At 50.5% G+C, this 15,968-nt stretch overlaps 1 protein-coding gene across 1 annotated transcript in view; it reads left to right on the top strand.

The window, feature by feature from the left end:
• Positions 1-319: 319 nt before the first annotated feature.
• The window catches only part of MPZ (myelin protein zero), a 34,967-nt gene continuing 19,318 nt past the window's right edge, over positions 320-15,968 (top strand). The window contains 1 exon segment of the mRNA XM_015424732.1: positions 320-595. Within this exon segment, the coding sequence (XP_015280218.1) occupies positions 529-595 (67 nt within the window). The 5' untranslated portion in view covers positions 320-528.

Genomic DNA, 15,968 nt, shown 5'->3' with positions numbered 1-15,968 from the left:
GCCCCTCGCTCGACGCATGGAGTTGGACCGATCGGCCTCGTCAGCCCCTCTTCCTATCCTTAGTCATACAGGACACCGAGACAGGATGCCGCTTTCGCTGCCTCCTTGCCCCTCTGCGATGCTCGATCTCCTTCGGGCTGGTTTGCATTCCTTCCAAAGGCCGCGATGCCACCCACGCCCCCAGCCGGGAATGTGCCTGAACAATGGCAGCTGTTTACCCGGCAATGCCGCCGGAGCGTGTTTACCACCTTTTTTTTGCAAGGCGTGATCATAAATACCCCCTTTTCACTTTTGTTCCTCTCTGCTTTTCCCCCCCCCTCCTCCTGGGGCTCAAGAGGGCCCCCCACGAAACTGAATGCCAGGTTCCCATTGGCTCAGAGTTTTTGCAGAGACGGCATCCTGCCCGGGCTGGCCGTGTTCTTAAACCAAGGGTGCCACCCTCCAGGCATCCTTGAGAAAGGAGCCCGCCATCTCTGCAGCCAGTTCCGCCCCTCCATGTGGCTCAGAGCTGTACAGTAACCCACAGCCATGGGGTCCCAAGGCAGCGTGGGGCGAGGGAGCCTCCTTCTCCTCGCAGTGCTGGTCTCAGCGATGGGTAAGTGCTTCTCGTGGCGGTGGGAAGTGGGACACCGAGGAGAACCGGCATGGACATCAGAGCAGCCCCCCAAGTGCCACCTGACCCAGTATTCTGCTTCCGGCAAGGTGTCCTGCCACAAGCTTACCAAGAAGGGGATGGAGTTCGCAGACCTCCCCTGTGTCTCTCAGCACCTTAACCAATAGCCCTGCGTAGGCTTCTCCTCCGTCGTGAACACGTCTGATAATTTTGAGAGTTATCCAGTGGTTTTTTCCTGGGGGAACGTTTCGGAACGGAGTTCCGGAACCTCTTCGGCCAAATTCTTTTAGAAATGTTTGGAAGTTTGTGAGTTTTCGGTATACAGATTGAAAACTTCGTTTCCCTCTTGAGCGTTCCGGCACCTCTTTTTTTTTTCCAAAAATGAAAAATAAAAAAAGAAGCCCTGGCGCTTTCTATGGGATGTTGACTTGACCTGGGTGGTCCAGGCTAACCTGAGCTGGTCAAATTTTGGTTGCTAAGCGGGGTCGACCCTGGTCAGTGCTTGGATGGGAGACCACCAAGGAAGTCCAGGGTCGCTGCAGAGGGGCAGGCGATGGCAGACCACCTCTGAACGTCCCTTGCCTTGAAAACCCTATGGAGATGCCGCATGATCTCACCAATGGTTTAGTGCCTTGTTTCCAGTGGCCAGGCAGATATTTCTGGGCAAGCCAGGCTGGCCATGAAGACAGCAGCCCTGAAGGTATACTGCCCCTGAACATGACAGCTCAATTGAGCTATCGTGACCAGTGCTCTCTCTCAGCTGTGGAGTCTTGTGAGCGAAAATTCTACTTTGTGAGCTACTGCCATTAAAGTTGTGAGGGAATGATTTGGATACTGCATCAGTTAGTTTGCTCTGGAGCCCTCCTTCCTGAGCTGAGACAGAAATGTGTGAGCCGGAGGCTAAAAAACTGTGAACTAGGCTCACACTAACTTGGCTTAGAGGGAACACTGATCATGACTCATAGCCATCAACAGATTTCTCCTCAACTTTTTTGGTGTTAAACCAGGGTGTTTTGTTTGTTTGTGTGTTAGTTTGATTGACTGATTTTAAGGAGTCTAGCACATCATTTATTGGATAGTTTGGCAGACCTGTGTTCGAATCCCACTTCATTTGAGTCTGAAGTCTGAGCCAAGTCTTAAAGGGGATCTGTCTGTCTACTGGATTTTTGTCCCATGCTCCCTATGAGGAGATCGGGGAGGCATGCATGGCTTTCCCTTCCCTATTTTACCCTCACAACACCCCTGTGAAGTAGGTTGGGCTGAGAGAGAGTGTGACTGGCCCAAGGTCACCCAGCAAGCTCCATGCCAGAATGGGGATTGGAACTGGAGTCTCCCAGATTCTAGTCTGATTTTGTAACTATTACGATACCGGATTTCATAAGGGTCTTAATTACTTGGATGAAGATGCTGATCTTCCTTTGTACCTTGTATCCAGAGGTATACGGCCTCTGACCGTGGAGGTTTCACCACTAGTTATTGTTGCTGGCAGACAGTGACGGCCGCAATTCCTGTACATTTCATAAATCCAATTTTAGCAATATTATTTGCGCAGTGGTTTTGTCATCTCTATCTGGCATTCTGAGATACTGCAGATGGAGGATCCATCATTCTTGCGTGTTCCATTGCTGTCGGCAGACCCATTTTCTCCGGACTCATGTGGCAGAAGGTTCCACAAGTAACCTATCAAGTGAGAGAAAAGTTTGAGTCCAGGGGCTCCTTTAAGACCAATGAAGTTTTATTCTGGGTATAAGCTTTCGTGAGCGTGCACACTCCTTCAGATATCTTCAGATATTTGAAGAAGTGGACATGCGTATCAAAGCTTCTACCCAGAATAAAACTTTGTTGGTCTTAAAGGAGCCCCTGGACTCAAACTTTGTTCTGCCGCTTCAGACTAACATGGCCACCCACCTGAATCTATCAAGGAAGTCAAGAGGTACCTGAGCACCTGTGCATGATGTCACCTCATCAGCCCTGTCTGTGCTATATGGTGAGACTCAGGCTGATGTCGCACTAGAGCTGCCTCGCGGTTGTGCCGCCGTTTGCCCCGACACTATTGGTCAATTTCCCACCCGAAGCTGCGGGGCTGCATTTTGAATCGCGGCTTCTCCCGATTTCCCCCGCAGTTTCGTGATCCTCAAAAAACAGGATCACGAAAGTGCGGAGGAAATCGGGCGAAGCCGCAGGTCAAATGCAGCCCCGCGGCTTCGGGTGTGAAATTGACCAATAGTGTCGGGGCAAACGGCGGCGCAACCGCGAGGCAGCTCTAGTGCGAAATCAGCCTTAGGGAGTGATCCCTTATTCCCAGCCAGGTCTATTCTGAATCCTCCCCAGATCTATTCCATGGGTCTGCCTCCCGGGAAAGTGCTTTTAGGATTACACTGTCAATCTAGGCAAAGGGAGGGAGTGATCCATAGACAGTCTGGTATTAGGGAAAGGAATTAAACTTGGTGGTAAAGAGGAAGGGGGCAGTGGCTCAGCGGTACACACGCTTTTACATGCAGTGGATCCCAAGTTCGATTTCCGGCATTCCCAGTTAGGGGATGTCAGGTAGCCAGTGTTAGGAAAGGCTTCTGTCTATTCGAGACCCCAGAAAGCCACTGTCACTCCAAGTTCCAAACTGCGTGGAGCTTTAGCCTTAAATGTATAGCTTAAAACATATTTTGCTATACATCAGTCATATGCTTCCCAAGTAGCATGGAACTCCTGTGTTTGTTCACCTCTCTGGGTTGGATTCCACAAATCTGTTCCTCCTTCCCCCAGCAATGGAAGACTTCCATTGACACAAGAGTCCCTTCCACTGGTGGAAGAACTCCTTGCATCTGGGAAGGGACCTGAGGAAGGTTCCCCTATTAGCAGAACAAATCCGTTCAATCCAGTTTTCGATGCTCACAGAGATCCTTGAATTTTGCTTCCAGGACTTTCAAGTGCTGTGCCTTTCTTTAGTTTGAGGTCACTTGGTTGCTTGGCATGCAAATAGATATGATGGGAGGGCTGGTGTCATGGCTTCGAAAGCCGCAAAGGCCCTGATGATTTCTTCCATGGAAAGTCTCACCCTATGAAGCTCTCTGTTATTTTAAATACATTATATTCATGGAATGGTTCAAATATAGAGAGTGAGAAAAGCATAACTGGAACATGAAGTATTAATAAATGCACACGCACGCACAGAACTGAATGTGAGCATAAAAAGAGAAGTGAAGAGGGTCAGGATAGAGAGAGGGAAATTATCCCAGTAATGACAGTAAAAAGCACCGTTTTACCATTTCAAAGGTGACACATTGCTTATGTCTCAGCTGTGAAATACATTAGAGCAGAGAAAAACATATTTGTGTTGCTCATGGGTCTCATCTGGGTGTTTTTTTGTTGGGTTTTTGGGGTTTTTTTGCTTTTCTTTGACAGTTAGTATAAGACAATGAAAGGCATACCAGGTTGCTAGGAAAATGTGTTTTCCTTATCCTGCAAATGGCTCAGCTTGACAATTTATGCACAACCGTAGCCCCACATGTATTGTTTATTCAGCCCCAGCCAATCTTTGTGGCAAACGACAAGCAAAAGTGGAGACTTTCTTTTTTTAAGGACACAAATGCCATGTCCCCAACTTTGACTGGGGGGGGGGATGCTTTTTTAGACATATAGCGACAGTGTCTTGAGGTCTGTACAGTGGCTTCCTGGGAGCCCCTTCATCATTTGAGGGTCTAGTTCACTCATCCTGTTTTTCCAAGGGAGGGAGAAAGGAGAATTTCGGACTCTCTGGGTATGCTGAATTTTGGAGGCTGAGATAAGGGGGGAAATTCTTTAAACCCTTTAGACAGCCTGTCCTTTATTTGAAGGGAGGGGTGTCCAAATATTTCCTCTTCTGGCATTTGCAGTGGTAAGAGTGGACCACAGATACCTCATCTCTCTTGCAAATGTAGCTGACTGAAGTCATTGTGGGGGACAGCCCTTCACATCCTGTTTTGTAGGAGAGATGTACAAATGTCCCATTGGAAGATGTCCCAGGCCACTGGGGTGCTTTGAGCAATGCTTGTTTCAGTTTACAAAAAAATCTGGACACATACGACCCAATCAGTTAAACAAGTATAACGCCAACCGTCGTGATAGTCTGACCCACAATCAAACAGTCATAAGACTTATAAAGAATGCTGTTTATGTATTGCAATCTAAAGCACTACAACATGATACACAACTCAATAGAAAATCCTTGAACCAAGGTACATAATCAACGTCGTCTCCGGATTACATAACATTTCAAAAAATGGATCTTTTTCAGGAGATATTCTGTAGTGTACAAAAATACAGTTTTTAGAATATGTGCTACACCAATAACAAGAGACAATACAATAATCTTAGTGCTTACTTACATAGTGGTGCCAAAGCTCTCTGTTTCATAAATGTTAGACAACAAGTCTTAAGAATCTGTAACATAGTAATATTACCTTTGTTATGAACACATACAAGATACTTCAAATTACAACTAATCAACCTAGTAGTAACTTACATTAAATTCAGATAGGACGCTGATCTCAATTAACATTCAAGCTCAAAATATGCTGCTATGTTTCTACTGGATCCCGGGCGTCTCTCTCTAGTGATTGCTACCAGAGAGAGGAGGAGGAGGAGGAGATTGGATTTATCCTCCGCCGTTCACTACCCAAAGGTGTCTCAGAGCGGCTTAGACACCCTGTGAGGTGCGGCTGAGAGAGCTCTTGACAGAAACTGCTCTTTTTCAAGAACAGCTCTTAGCAGAACTATGGCTTGCCCAAGGTCATCCAGCCAGGTGCAAGTGGAGGAGTGGAGAATCAAACCCCATTCTCCCAGATTAGAATCTGCACACGTAACCACTACACCAGACTACACCAAGAGAGGACATATTTCCCAACTAATTACTTCAAACAAGTGATCACTGTGACAAATCTTATTTTAAATGCCCCTACTACTTAAGCTGTGGCCATTGCTACTAATTAGAGGTATCCCTAACCTTCCAACCCAAACAGAGGATGTTTCCATCAGCTTTTTAAAAAGAGGCCAAAGAGGACGGACACCAAAAAAAGAGGACATGTCCTGTAAAAAAAGGACACCTGGTAACCCTATCTAATTGGTAGAACAAAAGTTTGAGTCCTGTGGCACTTTTAAGACCAACAAAGTTTTATTCAAAGTGTTTGTGTGCAAAGCACAGTTCTTCAGACAAATGGAATAAAATCTCTTCAAGGCCTGCTTACAGGAGAAAAGAGGGTGGGAGGCAGCCCTTTAGGAGGGACCACTCAGAGCCCAGATGCATATGCAGAGCTGAAAGTGGATCAGGCGATGGTAAGATCAATGGATGGCAGTAAATTAGCACGTAAATGCAACGCTGGGCTCTTTTTGTAGAAAAAGCCCAGCAGGAACTCATTAGCATAATAGGCCACACCCAACAGCAGGAACTCATTAGCATATTGGGCCACACCCCTGACACCACAGCTCATTAGCACATTAGGCCGCACCCCCGTGTTACCAGAAGTGTGGTCATCCAGCCACACCCACCTTTTGCTTCTTATTCTGTTTACCTTGTTTGTTGTCAAAACCCAGGGCCTTTTTTTGTAGCAGGAACTCCGTTGCATGTTAGGCCACACCCCCTAATGTAGCCAATCCTAATGAGTTCCTGCTGGGCGTGGCCAACTCAGGAGCCAGCCGGAACTCCGTTCCTGTGCGTTCCTGCCCAAAAATAGCCCTGAATGCAAGAGTTAACAAAAAGATGTGCGCAGGGTTGTGCTTGGTTTGTCTTGGGGGTACTGCCGGACTGTAGGTTCATTCTCACATCTTTTTGTTAACTCTAGGGTTGCCAGACTCCAGGTGGGGCCTGGAGATTTCCTGCTTTTACAACTGATCTCCAGTTGACGGGGACCAGCTCCCCTGGAGAAAATGGCTGCTCTGGAGGGGGAACTCTGTGGCATTGTACCCTGCTGAGGCCCCTCTGCTCCCCAAACCCCACCCTCTCCCGGACCCACCTCCAAAGTCTCGAGGTATTTTCCAACCCAGACCTGGCAACTCTTTGGAGGAGGTCCACCCAAGGAAGCCCAGGTTTGCTCTGCTTAGGCATCTCTGTTTTTCTCTCGTCTTGGAGCCTCCATAGGGTGACCATTTGGCTGCAACTTGATGGCACTTCCCACCCCCAAAATAGAGAGGCACAGCTACAAAGTCAAGGACATTAATTGCTGGAAAGGACTCTGCTTATCCTCTGGCCTCACAGCCAACATGTTCTTTGTGGTTTTCCAGATCGCACTGGGATGTGCTAATGTCCTTAATCCTTCTGTATTACTTTCAAACCAATTAGCGTAGCATCACCCAGTGGTTAGATTGTCTGACGAGGATCCAGGAGATACAACAACACATGGGTGGAGGAGGAGGAGGAGATTGGATATATACCCCGCCCTTCACTACCCAAAGGAGTCTCAGAGCGGCTTACAAACTCCTTTCCTTTCCCCTCCCCACAACAGACACCCTGTGAGGTAGGTGGGGCTGAGACAGAAACGGCTCTTTTTCAAGAACAGCTCTGAAAGAACTATGGCTTGCCCAAGGTCATCCAGCAGCTGCAAGTGGAGGCGTGGGGAATCAAACCCGGTTCTCCCAGATTAGAGTCCACACACTCAACCACGACACCAAGCTGCCTTATACTAAATCAGACCATCAGAGTACTGTCTACTCAGACTGGCAGCAGCTCACCAGGGTCCCTGGCAGAGGTCTTTCACATAATCCACAACTGCATCCTTTTTAGCAGGAGATGCCGGGGACTGAACCGGGGAGGGACCTTCTGCATGTCAAGCAGGTACTCTACCGCTGAGCCACGGCCACTCCCAGGCTGAAATCCCCACTCCTCTATCCTGAAGGTCACTGGGTGACTTTGGACAAGTTGTGTTCTCTCTCTCAGCTGCAACTACTTCACAGGGTTGTTATGAGATAGAATGGAAAAGAGAAGGTCCATGTTACATGCACCCCCCTCTTTGGAAGAAGAGCAAGCTAAAAAGGTACCAGAAGAAGAGTTAGATTTATACCCCGCCCTTCACTCAGAGTCACTCAGAGCAGCTTACAATCTCCTTCGCTTCCTCTCCCCACAACAGACGCCCTGTGAGGTGGGTGGGGCTGAGAGAGCTCTCGTCAGAGGTCATTTCGGGGGGGATCACGGGGGATCGCAGTTCCTCCGGGTGAGGTACGGGGGCGGGGCACATGCTTCCGGCTGCCCCGCTTCCGGCCCTCATTCAGCCAGGAGGAGGCAGGAGAAGAGGGGGGGTAAGTTGCTTCCTCCCTGCCTCTCCCCACCCCTGCCTGCCTGGGGCCAGGGAGGGCCTTCGCGGGGCTTCCTTGCACTCCCACCGGCCTTGCAGGTCCACCGCCGGGCCCCTCGTGGGGCTCGGCAGTGGAGCTGCAAGGCCGGCGGTGGCGGCTGGGACTGTTGGGGTCGGGGTGTGTGGCCTTATGACACACTTCCGGTGATGTCAGGGGGTGTGGTATAGGCTAATGAGTTATGCTAATGAGTTCCCCTAGCTCTTTTTCTACGAAACGACCCCTGGCTCTCGTGAGAACTGCCCTTGAGAGAACAGCTTTCTGAGAGAACTGTGACTGACCCAAGGTCACCCAGCTGGCTGCATGTAGAACCCAGTTCTCCAGATTAGAGTCCACCACTCTTAACCACTACACCAAACTGGCTACTACCACTACTTAACCACTACACCAAACCACTACACCAAACCACTACACCAAACTGGCTACCACCACTACCACTAGCTAACCACTACACCAAACCACTATACCAAACTGGCTACCATCAGTACCACTACTTAACCACTACACCAAACCAGCTACCAGAAGCTTTTTTTGTTGTTCAGTCGCACAGTCGAGTCCGACTCTCTGCGACCCCATGGACCAGAAGCTACCAGCATCCAAATGATCAAATCTGGAATGTGACAATCGAGGCGCATTTCTGCAAATGTACATCATGTACATCATGTCCTGAAATATATATCCCAGATGTAGAACGAGGCGTTTTTATGGCTCGATTTTACGATGTAATTGATTGAGCGCTTTAAAAGCAAGTCTGTTCCAAAATGCACTGACAATCTAGACAGGTTCGCACGGAAAAAAATTATAGCTAACGCGTTATTAAACTTGGCCGAATTTATGTTGTTGGGGCCTGTTTGTCAATATTTGTACATTATATGTGTATGAAATACATTCGGAAGGTTCACAGCCAGACACCCCCAGCTTGACTAAGAGATCGTTTATGCGCTGGAAAGCAGAACGGCTACATTTTATTGTCCGTTTGTTTGCTTTTAAACTCATTCTCAGTAGGTTCAGGGATTGACAAAGGGAACCACATCTTGCCACAGTGAGTGATTGATGTATGGAACTCACTGCCACATGACAGGATGCTGACCTCAGATGGCTTTAAGAAAACTCTGGGCAAATAGGATCACCAATGGCTACCAGCTGGCGGTCAATCACATTTTTACCCTGTTCTCCCTCCAAGCTCAGGGTAACGTACATAATTCTCCCCTTATCCATTTTATCCTCACAATAACCTGGATTAAGCAGAGAGAGAACAAACGGCCCAAGACCAGTCAATGAACTTCATGGCTGAATGGACATTAGAACCCAGGTCTCACCAGCCCTTGTCTAATACTGTAACCACTGCGCCTCATTAGCTTGGATAAAACAGCAGGGTTACCCAATGCAGAGAACCAGGGGTCGTTTCGTAGAAAAAGAGCTAGGAGAACTCATTAGCATAACTCATTAGCATATGCCACACCCCCTGGCATCACCGGAAGTGTGTCATAAGGCCACACCTCCTGACATCACCGGAAATGTGTCATAAGGCCACACACCCCGCCCCCAACGGTCCCGGCCGCCGGTGCCGGCCTTGCAGCTCCACTGCCAAGCCCCATGAGGGGCCCGGTGGTGGACCTGCAAGGCTGACGGGAGTGCAAGGAAGCCCCGCAAAGGCCCTCCCTGGCCCCAGGCAGGCAGGGGTGGGGAGAGGCAGGGAGGAAGCAACTTACCCTCCCTCTTCTCCTGCCTCCTCCTGGCTGAATGAGGGCCGGAAGCGGGGCGGCCGGAAACAGGGGGCGGGGCTTTGTCATGTGCCCCGCCCCCCGTACCTCACCCGGGGGAACTGCGATCCCCCGTGATCCCCCCCGAAATGACCTCTGCAGAGAACGCATATCAAGGGAGGGAAAATGACTTACAGCTCCTGTGTACGAGCTTCCTGGAGGCCATATCAGACAAATCCTGAGTGGCAGACAGCTGTGTCGATGGAATTTCCATAAACTGGAACTTCCATAAACAGTGGCAGTATATCTCTGAATACTAGATGCTAGGGCAGTGATGGCGAACCTTTTAGAGACCAAGTGCCCAAGCTGCGACCCAAAACCCACTTATTCATCACAAAGTGCCAACACAGCAATTTAACCTGAATACTGAGGTTCTACTTTAGAAAAAACAACTCATACATTAATTTAAGATGATCCAAACAAAGTAAGGAAAGCAATCCCAAATGCTTTCATTTACTTAAAATTATTTGGCGGGGAATTCGACACTTTAATGATGGTCTGGGCCTGGCTGGGGCGATGGCACGCGTGCCCACAGAGAGGGCTCTGAGGGCCGCCACTGGCACCCGTGCCATAGGTTCGCCACCGCTGGCTTAGAGGGGGCGTTGTTTGAGACTGTCCCTAAGAGTGGAACAACTTCAGCAGCCTTGTACTCATTCCTGTGTAGGGTTGCCAGCTCTGGGTTGGGAAATACCAGGAGGTATTTTTGAAGGTGGGGTCTAGAGAGGGCAGGGTTTGGGGGAGGGGAGGGACCTCGATGGGGTACAATGCCACAGAGTCCGCCTTCCAGGGCGGCCATTTTCTCCGGGGGAACTCTGTCGCCTGGCGATCAGTCGTGATCCCAGGAGATCTCCGGCCACCACCTGGAGGCTGCCAACCAAAGAGAGAGATCACGGGATGGAAGTTGAGAAGAAGGCAAACAACCGTGACGTATTATGCCGGAAAAAGTCCTCCAAAGACTAGAAATGTCTTTTTCCAGTATTCAGGTTACTGGAAGCCATTCAAACGCCATCAAATCCATTAGTGTCACTATGAGATACTACCAGAGAGTTTGTCAAATGGATTGATATTGTATTTCAACGCAACCCACTTTGATAAAGTTATCCACGAAACCAGGGGTCATTTTGTAGAAAAAGAGGGGCAGGAGCTCATTGGCAAAACTCATTGGCATAACCTATTTGCATATGCCACACCCCCTGACATCACCGGAAGTGTGTCAGAAGGCAACACCGACTGCTCAGGCTCCACTGGACTGTTTTGGATTGCTAGCTATTAGCGGGGGGGGAACGTGCAGATCTGTCCTCGCAGAGGAGGGAGAGCTTGTACCTGAATAAAACTTGGTCTTAAAGGTGCCACTGGACTCTTTTGGATGGCTAGCTATGGGGGGGAATGCGGCGCAGATCTGCCCGCACAGAGGAGAGAGAGCTTGTAGCTGAAGATGGGCGGGGGGAGCCCTCTGCAACTTACCTGGCTGCTTCTTGCTCCTCGTGGCCCGACTGAGGGCTGCTGGGAGCAGGGGGCGGGGCTTGTTGCATGTGCCCGCCCCCTGGGCTCCTTACTGCCGGAGCTCCGCTTCTGTGCGCTCCTGCAGGAAATGACCCCTGCACGAAATGAGATATAATATGCATGGTTCGTTGGTGTTGATGGCGTTTGAACTGCTTCCAGTAAACTGAATATTGAAAAAAGAAATTTCTAGTCTTTGGAGACTTTTTTCGGCATAATACGTCACGGTTGTTTGCTTCTTCTCAACCACCTGGAGGCTGGCAACTCTGTACCCTGTGGCTTCTGCATTAGTCCAAACAAGCACAAAAGTCAAAACAAGCTAGTCCAAAAGCAAGCTAGTCCAAACCAGCACAAAAAGCCAAGCTCGGCTGAATCTCTTCACCTCCATCCATTATGCCCATTTTCACCTATTTGCTTAAAACTATGTAATTCCCTGCATGATTTGCTGGAGGTAAGGCTCATTTGCCAGTAGGGTTTGCCAGGGCTATTTTTGGGCAGGAACACACAGGAACAGAGTTCCGGCTGGCTCCTGAGTTGGCCACACCCAGCAGGAACTCATTAGCATGATAGGCCACACCCAACAGCAGGAACTCATTAGGATTGGCTACATTAGGGGTGTGTGGCCTAACATGCAAAGGAGTTCCTGCAACAAAAAAAGGCCCTGGGTTTTGACAACAAACAAGGTAAACAGAATAAGGAGCAAAAGGTGGGTGTGGCTGGATGACCACACTTCTGGTAACGTGGGGTTGTGGCCTAATGTGCTAATGAGCTGCTCTGTCAGGGGTGAGACCTATTATGCTAATGAGTTCCTGCTGGGCTTTTTCTACAAAAAACCCCCCCTGGGGTTTGCCAACCTCCAGCTGGGGGCTGGAAATCCCAGGGATTACAACTGGTCTCCAGGCAATTGAGATCAGTTCTTCTGGAGAAAATACCTGCTTTGGAAGGTGAACTCTATGGCATTATGCCCCATTGAAGCCCCTCCCCTCCCCAGACTCCACCCTCCTCAGGCTCCACCCCTAAAATCTCCAGGTATTTCCCAACCCAGAGCCAGCTGTGGCAACCCTATTTGCCAGCAAGTCTGTTTAGGGCCACAGCCCTGGTTTGTTTGTGCTGGTCATCATGAAAACCCCACTGAAATCCCTATTACTCTCCCTGCACTGGCTGCAGTGATTCCAGCAGAAACCTAGGCACATTCAAACTTATCTTAATATTCATGAGGGACAGAAATCTGACATACTTTCAGAGGTGGGCTGGCTGTTTAACCTGCAGGGAAAGAACCCGGTGGGCCCCGGCCCCGGAGGGCTGCCGGCATCCAGAAGCAAATAGAGCCAAGCGCCATTAGCTCTGGTTAGCTCCGTAGGGGCCATTCAGTCTGGCTGGCTCCAGAACCATTTTGACTCCCCGGTCCACGCCCAGGGCCGGCTCACTCACTAGGCGAACTAGGTGATCGCCTAGAGCAGGCTGGCCCTTAGGGGCGCCAAACTGCACCCGGCCCCGTACTCTGGGAGTTTCTTGATTATTTGTGTTTTTCATTCTTCCTAAAATGCATTTATTTTTGAAAAATGGTGGGCGCACCGGGGGGGGGGGGCGCCAGAAGGGATCCTCGCCTAGGGTGCAAAATAAGCTGGGGCCGGCCCTGTCCACACCTGCACACTTTCAACATGATCTTTGCATCCATGAGGGATAGAAACCTAAGTCAGTGTCTGCCTCCGTGTGGGATGGATATTTGTTCTCCTTTTGTCCCAAGGATCTGTTCTCGAGATGCTGAATGCCATACCCAGTGACCAGTTTTGCACTTCTCCTGTACGTGCGCGCGTGGAATGATTGAGTAATTACAATTTCCCTCCCTTTGCTGGTACAAAATCAGATACCAAAAACCTGGAGGTTGATCTAGTAAAACCTAGAAAAAGAAGTGTGGCGGTTTCCATTGCCAAATCTTTCCTGCTGTGAGCTACTCTGAGGAGGCCACCCAAGGCTGCCAACCTCCAAGTGGGGCCTGGAGATCTCCCAAAATGACAACTGATTTCCAGGTTACAGAGATCAGTTCCCTTGGAGAAAATGGCTGCTTGTGTGTGTGTGTGTGGGGGGTGAACTCTATGGCATTATGAGCCTGCTTGCGGGGAAGGCGGTATAGAAGTCTACCATAATAAATAAATTATCCCTTGCTAAGGTCCCCCCTCCTCAAACCCTGGCCTCCCCAGGCTCGACCCCCCAAATATCCAGGAAATTCCCAATCTGGAGTTGGCAACCCTAGGGCTGTCTCAGGTGGCAGGTTTGGGGAGGGGGGGGGCTTCTGTCAGAAAAAGCCTTCTCCTGATGCAAGACGCTCCTATCTTGTGACAGGGACTCTTTTCCTGCCAGAGGAAAACACGTCTGCTAGTGGATCCATTTCGCAGCGTAGTAGTTAGGCGTGCGGACTCTAATCTGGGAGAACCGGGTTTGATCCCCCGCTCCTCCACTTGCAGCTACTGGATGACCTTGGGCAAGCCACAGTTCTCTCAGAGCTGTTCTCTCACGGGCAGTTCTCAAAAGAGCTCTCTCAGCCCTGCCTACCTCACAGGCTGTCTGTTGTGGGGAGGGGAAGGGAAAGGAGTTTGTAAGCTGCTCTGAGACTCCGAGTGAAGGGCGGGGGTATAAATCCAATCTCCTCCTTCTTCTTCCTAAGAAACTCCTGGAGGTTTGGGGGTGGAGTCTGGGGAGGACAGGGAGCTCAGTGCGGTACAATGCTATGGATTCCACCCTCCATAGCATCCGGTTTCTCCAGGGGAACTGATCTCTGTCGTCTGGAAATGAGCTGTAATTCTGGAGGATCCCCTGGTCCCACCTGGAGGCTGGCATCCCTACATCAACTCATCCCTACACAATCTGGAGTGCACAGAAGTTTGAGTCCAGTGGCATCTTTAAGACCAAAGACGTTTTGCAAGCTGCTTATACCCAGAATAAAACTTGGTTGGTATCTGAAGAGGTGTGCCTTGCACACAAAAGCTGATACCTTGAATAAAACTTTGTTGGTCTTAAAAGGTGCCCCTGGACTCGAACTTTCTTCTGCTGCTTCAGACCAACATGGCTGCCCCACCTGAATCTATGTTCCCGTGGTCATAGATCCAGAGGAGTTAGCCGTGTCAGTCTGTTGCTGCAAAACAGTAAAAAGCCCAGTAGCACCTGTAAGGCCCCTGCCACACGGGGGGGGGTTGAGGTGGGCAAAGTGCGGCGGTGGGATCACACAGATGCTCCCCGGAAGGGAGCGCGAGACCGCCGGCTGCGCATGTGTGAGCATGCGCAGTTCGGCCGGGAGCCTCGATTGCTCCAGAAGATGGGCGCTCCGGCGCTCCGACGACCGCGCTTGATGCGGTGTTTCCGGTAAGTCCTGCTCTGTAGGTGTTTTTTTTTTACAGCGGATTTTCGACCTGAAGGGCCGGATCGGGGACGGGTGCGTGCCACTTCCCAGATGTTGCGGTGAGATCGCGCCCGTTTGCTGCGCTCCCAACCCGTCCTTCTCCCGGGCCAAAACCTTCCGTGTGACCGGGGCCTAAGACTAACAAACTGTATTGTAGCATAAGCTTTCGAGAAACACAGCTCTCTCCATCAGGTGCATCTTAAAGAAGCTACTGGGCTTTTTACGATTATGTCCCCTAGGGTTTGACCCAAACAACTCGTCCCCCTCTGAGTGGTCTCTGCCCACGAGAAGCCAAACTCCACCTTTTCAACCAATGGGGCCTACCTAGCAGTGCAAAAGCCGGTGGGCTTGTCAAGCGCTCGGCCGACCTTGAGATACACCAGCTGCTTTGACCGGCTTGGGAGATCACGCGTGATTCCGGCGAGCAATGACTTCCACGGCTAGGCATGCAGAGCACGGAAAGAGCAGGAGTGAAATCTCCCAGCTCAGGGAAACTGCCCCTGCGGCGGAATTTGCGCTCGAAGGCGGAACAAAAGGGGAGGATTGTGTGGCGCACAATGCTTCCCTTTGATGCCAAAGGTTCTGGGGAACTCAGCAATGTTCCGCGGACATCGGAGGGGTGTTGGGTGGAGAGCAGCTGGCTGCCGCCGAAGGGACCTCCCACACCGCGCATGGATGGATGAGGGGGCGGAGGAGGACAACAACAACGTCTCACAGAGCCGGCACAGTGAGCCATTCTCGAGAGCCGAGACCCCGCCGGTTCTTCCACTAGAACAATGAGGATTTGTACACCTCCACTCCATGCTGTGGGCCCCTGGTGTGGTCATGCCGTGTCAGTTTGCACGGCCTCCGTTTGGAGACTAGTACGGGACACCTAGGTTGACGCCTGGACTTGACATAGGATTGGCGTAGGGTTGCCAGCTCCAGGTTGGGAAATACCTGGAGATTTGGGGGGGCTGAGGCTGGGGAGGCTGGGATTTGGGGAAAGGAGGGATACCAGCAGGGTATAATGCCGCACAGCTCCCCTCCCAAAGCAGCCATTTTCTCCAGGGTAACTGATAACTGTCATCTGGAGAACAATTGTAATCCCAGGAGATCTCCAGCCACCACCAGGACTGGTGGCACAGAGGATTTATCCTCTGGTTACAGTAACATCTGAACTGAACAGAACTGCTGTCAGTTCTAGCCCCGTGCTGGTGTGAGCTACCAGCCTTGCCCCCAGCTCGCTGTCCACCCAGCGGTTAGAAAGCTTCGGCGAGTAGATAAAATGTGTACCACTCCTTAGAGAGGGTGGGCGCACTCCTTAGAGAGGGTAGCCGACGAAACGGAATGTCCAGCTCGGAAGCCTGGAAAGATCTCCTCGGCATCAAGAAGCCTG

The sequence above is a fragment of the Gekko japonicus genome, unplaced genomic scaffold, assembly GCF_001447785.1.
Source record: "Gekko japonicus isolate JY-2015 unplaced genomic scaffold, Gekko_japonicus_V1.1 scaffold755, whole genome shotgun sequence".
Taxonomy (NCBI): Eukaryota; Metazoa; Chordata; class Lepidosauria; order Squamata; family Gekkonidae; genus Gekko; species Gekko japonicus.
The sequence above is the reverse complement of the archived record's forward strand: the minus strand, read 5'-3'. Positions and strand labels throughout refer to the sequence as shown.